Raw genomic sequence first — 10,831 nt, 5'->3', positions numbered from 1 at the left:
CTGGCCAAACTGGTTTGACATCCAAGAAGTAAAGGGAGATGCTGAATCCTGGGTTAATAGGTTTACAGATTTTATTTCTAGTGATGCGTGCCCAACATTTGTGAAGGTCCAGGTTTCTAAGGCACAGCATTATGCAGAGCATCCACAGGAGCAGGTATTTGTGGAAGATGAGGATGATGATGCTGCAGAAGCTGAGCAACAACCAGATTGGGTAGATGTCTATGCAGGGCAGAACCAGAGGTATGAGGGTGTGGAGAAGGATTTGGATTATGATGATGTTGGAGAGGACTATGACTGGAACAGCACCTTCATTATTCTTCCTGAGGGCAAAGATCCCAAGAAATGGCTCGAAGAAATGATCAAAAGAAGATCAGGAACGCCAAACTATAGGCCTTGAATTGCCACAAGTGTCTCCGTTCTCCCTAAATGAGAATCAGAGAGCCATAGTGAGTTTGGTGTTACACACTCTCTACAACTTTGTTGAAAACCGACAAGGTTACCGTCCTTTGCGGCTTGGAACTGCTGGAACTGGAAAGTCGTATGTTATCAAGTGCCTTCAGAGGTTAGTGCGGCAAGTGTTTGGAACAAATGACGCAATAGAGGTGATAACCCCGACGGGGAGTGCTGCCTATCTCGTTCAAGGCAGTACAGTTCACAGTTTCTTAGGAATCTCAACGGGCGGAATGTCTTGCAACGAGCTGACAGTCCCTGCAGGTCCAGTGTTAGAAAGAATTCAGAAAAAGTGTGAGAATTTGAAAGTTCTGGTTGGGGACGAGCGATCGATGTTTGGCCGCACCACAATTGGTTGGATGGAAAATCACGCACGTTATGCAGTGGACAGAGGAGCCAATGTAGACGAGCTATGGGGGGTATTCTCGTAGTAGTACTTATGGGAAATGATGTTCAGCTACCTCCTGTATGTGACAATCCTGTCTACATTCAAGATTGTCGCAGTGCCACATCTAACCATGGTCGCTTGGTATGGACAACGTGTGATAGTGCTGTGGAGCTTACTGAGATTGTGAGACAAACTGAATCTGAACAACAGCTGAGAGGTGTGTTGATGTCCTCGAGGACTTATAATACCACACGCCAGCAATTCCATTGGCTACAGCAGTTTCAGTGGCACAGTGGAAGGATGGATGAACAAGGTCTGTTCGTGTTTCCAACACATGCCTGGAATGGGAGCGCAACAAAACTAAGCTACTCGAGTGTAACAGAAATCCTAATCACCCAGTAGCAAGGATCAATTCAAGGCAATTGACAATAGCAGGCATGCACAGAAAGCTGACAGTAGTAAGGCGCGAGGGCTGCTACCACTACTGTATCTTTGCCGTGACAGCAAAGTCATGCTGGTAGCCATTTTAAAGGCTTCATGGGGTTTGTACAATGGAGCGGTGGGATGCCAGCTCAGTGGTTGACACTGAGCAGATGGCAGCTGGCAATAACATAATATTGATGGCGTTACTAGACATATGAAAGTTGAGTGGCAGATGCCAGCTCTTAAATTTATGTGGTATGAGCAGATGGCCGCCACTAATTAATTGCCGGTAGATGCCAGCTCAGTGATCAGTGTACCCTGAGCAGATGGCAGCTTGCAATTGTAACATGTTGATGGTCTGACTAGATGTACGAAAGTTAAGTGGCAGATGCAATAATGGCTCTGGGATGCACAAGGCCTATTACTGTGCGTGTCAATTCTTAATTTTCACTTAAGCTCTAGGATGCACTGTCACTTGATATCAGAAGTGCCAGTACTGAAAACAAATTCAAAATGGTATCCTTTTCATTTAACATTCCAATTGCATTTTCGCATTTGGTAGGCTTTTATCTTTTTTACATGACATTTTTTTAATCTTATATGAATCATACAGTTGAAGTTCTATTTTTGTAGCTATTTTCTATTTCATGCAATTTGCACATTCAAATTGTTTTCATTATGCAGCAGTGTAAACATCTATATGCTGATGAAGCTAAAACGGCACTATAGGGCGCTATACAGTGTGAACTACTGTAAAGGCCGTCGGGGAATTTTTCCAGTGATGATGATGATGATGATGATGATGATGATGATGATGATGATGATGATTATTATTATTATTATTATTTGTAGTAGTAGTAGTAGTAGTAGTAGTAGCTGTTGTGCAATTCCCAACACAGGAGTGGTATTTATTATTATTATAACTGACGACAGGCACAAGCTAATGCATTATTTTGTTTTGTAGCATTTATTTCTGCTTCTATTTGTATATGATATGGAACAACTACATACCACCGTTATAAATGTTGAAATGCAAGAATTCATAGCTAGGATTTTTAAAAGTACTCTAGGAAACAAAAAGGGTCAAGTTCTTTCATTGCGGCATGTATTGCTGTGGCTGTCACTAAGGATATTTCCTGTATAGATGTTTTCCAATTTCAATTGGTGTCTTTCAGCCTGGCAACAATGAGTGAAGCTCAGGTACCTTCATGATACCCCCACCTTAATGAGCGGCTAATACGTGGCAAGGTCTGAAAAGAGATCTTTAAAAGTGCCATGGGGGACCGAGAACCCTGTGTTATTATTTAATGTAATTTGTTCTATACAGTACCCTGTTGACAATCATAATGGTGGTGTACACCCCCCAGGGAGACTCTCATATGAAAGGGGCGGGGATACTAGTTGGAGGTTTTGTATTAAACCCCTAAAATTTACACCCCTAGATGTAAGCGAGACGACGAACATCCCCACCCCTTTCATAAGAGAGTCCCCCCCTCCCCGGTCAACCCTCTTTTTAAAATTGTTAGTATTGTTGTAAATTAGATAATAATAATTAATACAGTCAAACCTCCCTTTCTGAGCACCTCTCGTAAGCGACCACCTCCAATTAGTGACCACTTTTCCAAAATACCAAACGTTTTCAATTCAAATCGCTATAGATGGAACCTCTCGTAGGCCAGTACCTCTCGTAAGGGACCACCTCTCGTAAGCGACCACGTTTAGAGATGATTGTTTAAAATTGTCAATTGTTTTTAACCTCCCGTAGGCGACCACTTGACACACTCTGCTTTATCTTGACGGGCGGAAATTGAAAAATGTGTCGCTGTAACGTATTGGCACACATCATTACAGTGGACGCCAAATTCAAATCTCACAGCATGGAGCTACAGGAAGTGTCTCCCCAAATAGCTTAGCATTGAAATAATTGATAACAACATACACATGCTCTATAGTGTAACCTGAAATAAACTTTAATCAGGTTGAATCCCTGGTAGGAAAAAACTGTGACTCTTATCTTGTAAATAGCCTGTATGTACATGCATTACCGGTGATGACTCTCTCAACCTTGTATTACTTATGCCAACAGAAACATTGTTACGATAAAGAGCGTCAACTGGATCATGTAACAAACAAACAAACGCGAAAGTTGTAGATGTTTTACGCTGGCAATATAACATTGCAAAAATGCCATTTACTGATTCCTCCTATATCAGGCAGTCTAAAGAAAAGTTATTACTTTGGGTTGCGATAAGCACTAACAAAAGGGTTAGGTCTCCGCAATTACCATATGTAAATTACCTGAAATTTAAACCCTCCGTGGTCTGACCTCTGGAAAGCAACCACATATCCTTGGCGTTAAGGGTCGTCGCTTACGGGAGGTTCGACCGTATAATTGCATAATATTGCTTTCTTGCAGTTTGTGGAAGAGTGCTTGTATGATACCTTGTACTAGTGGTGTGTATACTCAATTGCAAAAACACCTAAAAAGCATAAACCGTGAACGAGGTGACCCAACGGAATTGTGGGTAGTGTTTAAACAATAACTCATTTCCATAATCAATAATTTACCATTCTCATTCTTCGCAATAAAAAAATACAGTGCTGACTTATTCTTCCGAATAATTTTCTACCAAATATTGCTTAAGTTCATTGATGTTTTGAACTTAGGCAAATCGCGAATTGTGTATCACTCAAATTGGCCCTTGTTGGCTAACTGGAACACTTTAACTGACACTTCGAGCGTAATAGGCTTCAGTCAGGCATCTAATCTTTTTCAGGAGTAAATTTGTGTTACCTTGGTAGTATTCACTGAACTTTTGGGGATAACCTTCCACTCCAACACTCACTGCACCGTAATTTGTTAAACTTCATTGAACATAACAGAGAGATTCGAAACTTTTGTCCGACATTTGGACATTTCCTATGGCTCAGTGACCAGGCATTTTGTCACACCTCCTCGCACACCACCTTTCTTGTCCAAAATGCGAACACTAAGCTGTCAATCATAGATTGCTTCGCGCCAGTCCGCGGTCGCTACACATTTCTTTGCCAAACTACATAATTATGCGATGTGTTTGCATTGAATGGGAATTGACGTCAGTTTTCACTCAGGTACACTTCAAGTTGTTTAACGAGGGCTGTTGAAATTGAATTTGCGGTTTATTTTTCGACGTAGAGGCAAAACTTCTCGTTTTATTACAGCAACACGACTTCCAAGAGGTTACTGTGTGGTCTACGGAAAGCATAGGTACCACTTCCAAAACAAAACTAGCATCGGAAGAAATTGCGGTCGAGTAAATTTACCCTGTTGGATAGCATAACCTGCGATGATGCCACTACTATTCAAAAATGTTTAGAATTTTCAGATGAGCATGCTTTCCTAAACGTGTTATCTGAAGGATGTGGACGTTTCCAAAGAGGTAAGATCGAGTTCGTCAAGAAAACAAATTAAAACGTCAAATTGTTTATAACCGGTAGTACTTCCAAAAGGTGGAGTTAAGTATATATTTAACAATTAGATTTCGAGCTCGAGATTTCTATCGCGTGATAGCTGATGAGGGTGCAGCCCGAATCAGCTATCACGCATAGAAATCGAGAGCGAATAATCTAATTGTTCTAGTATAAATCTACTAGTCGTTCAAAACTTAACGAGTAAATTATCCAAATCTTCCTCACAGACACTGAATTTTGTTGACAACCGCTACTCACTATCTCAGCACAGAACAGATTGCGGGTAGCATAGCCAATCAGAGAACGGCATTCGTAATAGAACGCTATGCAAACTTAGTTTGCATTGGTAATTAACTCCCTTGGGATTATTTGAATATGCTATATAATAGTTTGCATTGTGTCACACTCTGTCACTCAACTTGAGGCCGCGAGCTCAATCATGTTTAGCGAGGCGTGTTCAAGGTTCTACCCAACTGACCTCATGGCTGATGCCGAACAAGTACCTCAAGCTGTCCCGGTTAAAGTTGTTCAACAAGTTGTGATCCCTCCTTAAGCGGTTGCTCCGGCAGTTCCAGCAGTCGTCCCAGCAGTTGTCCCAGCGGTGGAAGCGCAACAACTTGTCGCTGGTCAAGTTCAGGATGGGTTACTTTAAGTTCTCATTTTCGTTTAGTCTTTTCGGAGCTTTAGCTTGTTTCGTGCCGCAGACCAGTTAAATTCCTCGTGTTTGTTCTTAGTTTGCATGTAGTGGCGAGATACCCCAAGTTGTGCTTGTTCATTTTTGCATGAACAGTAAGGTATCTAGAATTTGTTTGACTGTCTGGCGGGATAGTTTCTAGTCGGCTAGTCTTACCTGTGGGGTAAAATTTGCTTTTGCGCCGTATTGCCTGGGGCGGCGTTGGAAATTACTTAAATTGCCTGTGTGGTTTTGCCTGAAGTGGTGGCAGTATTACCTGTGGGGTAAAATTTGCCTGTGTGGTGTTGCCTGTGGCGGCGTTGGAAATTGCGTGAATTGCCTGTGTGGTTTTTTGCCTGAAGTGGCGGCAGCATTTTCCTGTGTGGTTTTTTATTTGCCTGTGTGGTGTTGCCTGAGGCGGCGTTGGAAATTGCGTGAATTGCCTGTGTGGTTTTTTGCCTGAAGTGGCGGCAGTATTTTCCTGTGTGGTGTTGCCTGTGGCGGCGTCGGGAATTGTGAGATTTTTTGCCTGTGTGGTTTTGCCTGAAGTGGCTGAAGTATTTTCACGTGTTCACTAGCCTTGCCTGTGTCCTGTCGTTTGTGGCGGCGTGGCAATTGTTTTTTAAATAAGCAAAGGCTGACATTGACCATGATTGCGAATATTTTTGCACATGGTTTTGTCGTAGTGGCGAGATTTTTCCACGTGTTAAACTTACCTGTGATGTTTATTGCTGCCTGGCGCGTTATTGGAAAAATTAAAAATAATTTTTTATACCTTTTATTGAGAATTGTTCTGACAAGTCTTTGCGTCGAGACTCCTTTTCTCTTGTGTTATACTGTGATTTACCGAAACGGGTTGTCTTGGATTGTTTGAATTTGTTTGTTGAAATGCCGAAAGCCGTGAGAGGTGTTTTTGAATTTGCTTGTAAGGTTCTGTTTAGTTCTTATTGCCTCTTGTACTTAGCTCCCAGTGGGGTTTGCCTCAGGTGGCCGTAACTATTCATGCTTTGCTGTTGCCTTATGGGGCCGGTTTTTGTCTTGTTGATGTCGTTCAGGATCTTAAGGGTCCGCAGATACCTGTATAGGGGTCATCTTTTCGTGCAACTTATCGTGGTCTTCACGGTTTTTTATTTTTAGCTGTGTTATTGCGGGTTATATGTGGTCCTTTGGTCCTTATGTTTTATATTTACTTACGCTTTAACGTTAATGGTCTAATATTGTAATTTCTAACGTCAATAGATTAAATTAACAATATAATAATTGTAATATAATAATAATAATAATAATAATAATAATAATAATAATAATAATAATAATAATAATAATAATAATAATAATAATAATGATCGTTTATTCAACCTCCTCGATGATGAACAAGAATTTGTGAAATTTAGCTTTAGATTGTGAGTAGGAGGTATTGTTCTACCAGTCGGAGATGGGCTGATTCGGCTAGTGTTCGCGTAGTTTTTTCTTGCTTTAGTTTTTCTTTCAGTTACCTTAGTTCTAATTTGTGTGATGAATTGTCTCGATTCTCAAGTAAATCTATTTATAAATATTGCATTGATTTTCAATGCCCGGTATGTCATTCGCGTTTTATTCAATTTCATTTAGCTATTTTCCCTCGCATTTTGTAGCCCTTTTCGGTTGGGTATAGGTTCGTTTTACCCTTTTCTTGGTCGGGGTGAGTGACTCCTGTTGGTTTACCGTACGTCTCGGTAACCACCAGACGTTCTGTTTCAGACGTGTTGAAGTTGCTCCCTCTTGATCGGGAACCCCGGGATTTGCTTTCTTGTAGTCGCTGGTTTGGTGCTCTTCCTTTTTTCGTGTTGCGTATCCCTGTTTAAACTCCCTCTCGTTAGCATGTGGGACATAAGAGAAAGATAATCCCGCTTGATGAAAATGGGAATGTTTTACGTTCAGACCCGTGGATAGAGTTTCGAAATCGTGCACTTGAAATTGAACAGCGACGGTCGTTCAAGTGGGTGAATATTTCCGGGGTTGCCGAACTGGAGGGGCTAGCAGCACTGTCCGATTGGAAAGATGTACTTTCGTCGGGTGTATCTCCAGTTCTTCAGAATTTACGATTTAGAGACCCCGATAATTGTTTGGTTGGCGGCCTGCATCAGAATGTTGGTGCGTGGGAAAATATTCTAAAAGGCCATCCCCTGGAAGAACGGATTGGAGACTAGATACGGAATAAAGTTAACATCTTGAACTTCTCTATTCTAGGATTTTGTACAAGAAATATTTTTCTTTTGGATATGTTAAGTAAGGATTGGGAAACAGTCGTGTTTGTATGCGGGCCGAGTTTGTAGTTAATGGCAAGGACTGGAATAAACATTTGTTGGCCCATACCGTTGGTGTGTTACTTTGGGTTAAAGTATGGAGGTAGGCTAGGGGAAGGCCAGAGCGATTCCCCATACCTTATCTACACCTTATAAATAATAATACCTAGGGAGGAAATATTACACTATGCAAACTTAGTTTGCATTGGTAATTAACTCCCTTGGGATTATTTGAATATGCTATATAATAGTTTGCATTGTGTCACACTCTGTCACTCAACTTGAGGCCGCCAGCTCAAATCATGTTTAGCTGCCCACCCTTCCCTCCCTTCGAGTCAGTTGGGTTGAACCTTGCCTTACCACATCTACCTTCGTCTGGTCTGGGCTAGTCCCAGGCCAGAGCGATTCCCCATACCTTATCTACACCTTATGAATAATAATACCCAGGGAGGAAATATAACACTAGTAGACTTATACTAATATACAATAGGAGCAAGCGGTGTACAAAAATTTGTTACCATTTTATAAATAGTGACAGGCCTGTGCGACTCTCACGTGCGTGTTTTAGCCGTTTTTAGAATTTTGCTCTCACGAAGATATCCTTGAGAGACCTACCTCTCTTGTATGAAATTAGAGGAGATTCCTTGTAAATTTCTCTGAGCAATGGTTGTCGTTCTATTAAATACCAGTTTTCCATTAGTATTTGTTTCAAGTTTGTAACTGATCGGTGGTATTGCGTGACAAAAGGCAAGATTCTCTTGTTTGTGTGAGGTTTTTGTTGAAGGGCCTGTTTTGTATTTTCAAAAACCACTTCTGAGAGAGTTCTCTGCACTAGATTTTTTGGATAGTCCCTCTCGATAAGCCGTGATTCGAAATGTTTGATTTTTTCCTCAAATGTTGCTTTTGTTGAGTTTGTCCGGAGAAGTCTGAGGGCCTCTCCTTTGATGAAACCTCTTTTTACTCCTGGTGGGTGACACGAGGAGAAATGTGTGTACTGGAATGTCTCAGTAGCTTTGTAGTGAGTGCGTACATCGATCGCTGACTCGGTAATGAATCTGTTGCCTTTACAAACCACAGTGTCCAGGAATGTAATTTCCGTTTCAGAAATTTCAGCCGTGAATTTTATGGTAGGGTGGTGATTGTTGCCTTGTTCAATGAACTGTTGTAACTCCTCTCTGCTGATATCCCAGAGGGAGAAGATATCGTCAATATATCGTTTCCAAACGAGCGGTTTGAATGCGCTTCGGTTAAGGAGTTCTTTTTCGACTTTGCCCATAAAAATATTGGCGAAAGCGACTGCCATTTTTGTTCCCATGGCAGTTCCGTGTGTTTGTAGGTAATTTTTACCACAGAACTGGAATGAGTTCCTTGAAGTATAAGGCCTAGCGCTTTTTCCAAGAACCGCGTGGGGATAGGAGGTTGGTCTTTATAAAAAGAGTTGTATGCTCTGCATACTGTTTGGATTCCCTCCTCCTGTTAGTATTTGGCTCGTTACGTCCATTGAGACAAGAATTGTGTTCTCTGGGACTCTAGTTCCGTCCATGAAATTAATGAAGTCAGTTGTATCTTTGAGATATGACTTCTGCTGTTGTGCTATCGGCTGGAGTAGTTTGTCAACAAATGCTGATAACCTTTCTGTTGGACCTGGAACTCCTGAAATTATGGGTCTACCGACTGGAGTCGGTTTGTGTATTTTTGTGAGGGTGTAGAAAACTGGAATTCGAGGCGGATTTTGTGTTTGACAAAGCCATTTTTTAGTCATTTCGTCGATATGTTGTTCTCGGTAGAGTTCTGTAATTAGTTGTTCAACTCTGACAGATGTTTCTTCAACCATGGGTTCGTCGAGAGGTCTGTAGTGCTCTATGTTGTCAAGTTGGATTTGTCCTTCGGTATTCTTGTCTGCGAAGCTCATAAAAACGGATGTAGTTCCCTTGTCAGCTTTCTTGATGTTTATTTCAGTGTTGTTTTTCCAGTTCTTGAGTGCTTTGCGTTCTGCGGCAGGCAGATTATTCTTAGGCTTTGAAATTTGTTTTTTCGCTAGTTGAAATTTAACCCTTACAAAATAACTCTCCAAAGCAACCGATGGTTGTACTGGTGGTTCCCAGTTAGACTTAACGTGGAAAGGATGAGGTTCTTCATTTTTCCCGTGGAATATGTATTGGAGGCGCATTCTTCTTGCAAAGTCATTAAAGTCTTGCAAGAGTTGGCGTCTAATTAGATTATCAGTTGTCACGGGTGTTGGAATGAATTTAAGTCCTTTCGCCACAAGGTTTACTTGGTCGCTTGTGAGTTCTATATTGGAGAGCTTTTTAATATATTTTTTGTTGGCCTCAAAAATGTCGTGTTTTTGTGCTTTGCGTTTGAACTTTTTACGTTCTTTGCGCGTTTTGTTTGCTACATTTGGATTGTTTGTGACCCTTTTTCCCTCGTTAGTATTAGGGGATTCAGATAACAGACAGGTATACTGTTTCATGTCTTTATTAAGACTCCTGAAATTTTGACAGCAGATTGTTGAATTCTTCGAACTTATTCTGGATGCTCTCGGCTATCTTAGTTACATTGTTTGTTGTTACATTTGAATTTTTGCTTCGATTTTCTCCAAGAATTATTAATGGTTTGAGAAGCTACATCAAACACTCAAAAAGAGTGTTTCATTCGATTTCCAAACACCTTGCAAGTTGGGGAGCAGGGATGGCGCAGTGGTGAGAGCATTCGCCTCCCACCAATGTGGCCCGGGTTCGATTCCCGGACTGGGCGTCATATGTGGGCTGAGTTTGTTGTTGGTTCTCGTCTTTGCTCTGAGAGGTTTTTCTCCGGGTACTTCGGTTTTCCCCTCTTTCTAAAAAAACCAACACTTCTAAATTCCAATTCGATTTGGAAAGTGTCCTCGATTGGTGCTCTGCGGTAAAGACATTGACGCTTAAATAAAGTGATTTATTTATTTATTATTTATTTTTTTTTATAAAACTCGGCTGCGTCTCGTCTTTCCAATCCACTTCTTGGTGTTTGAAAATCGGATGAAAGACTCTTCTTCGTGTTTGATATGGAAATATTATGCACGAATTGTCCACCACAAAATTGGCCTTTTAGCTAAAAGTTTTTATTTCTTTTTCTCTGCAGTTTTCTAAGTAACTTGTGCAAGCTCTTCTGCATCAAAATGTC

General features: G+C 41.1%; 1 protein-coding gene across 1 annotated transcript; it reads right to left on the bottom strand.

The window, feature by feature from the left end:
• Positions 1-8,243: 8,243 nt before the first annotated feature.
• On the bottom strand, positions 8,244-8,992 carry LOC146455435 (uncharacterized). Its single transcript, XM_085094308.1, has one exon. The coding sequence runs from the start codon at positions 8,982-8,984 to the stop codon at positions 8,244-8,246; it is 741 nt and encodes a 246-aa protein (XP_084950434.1). The 5' UTR covers positions 8,985-8,992.
• Between the last annotated feature and the right edge of the window lie 1,839 nt (positions 8,993-10,831).

The sequence above is a fragment of the Pavona decussata genome, unplaced genomic scaffold (assembly GCF_977016875.1).
Source record: "Pavona decussata unplaced genomic scaffold, jaPavDecu1.1 SCAFFOLD_274, whole genome shotgun sequence".
Classification (NCBI taxonomy): domain Eukaryota; kingdom Metazoa; phylum Cnidaria; class Anthozoa; order Scleractinia; family Agariciidae; genus Pavona; species Pavona decussata.
The sequence above is the reverse complement of the archived record's forward strand: the minus strand, read 5'-3'. Positions and strand labels throughout refer to the sequence as shown.

Excerpts from the sequence above, each read along its gene's own strand:
- LOC146455435 (XM_085094308.1), bottom strand. The coding sequence starts at position 8,984 with ATGGGAACAAAAATGGCAGTCGCTTTCGCCAATATTTTTATGGGCAAA.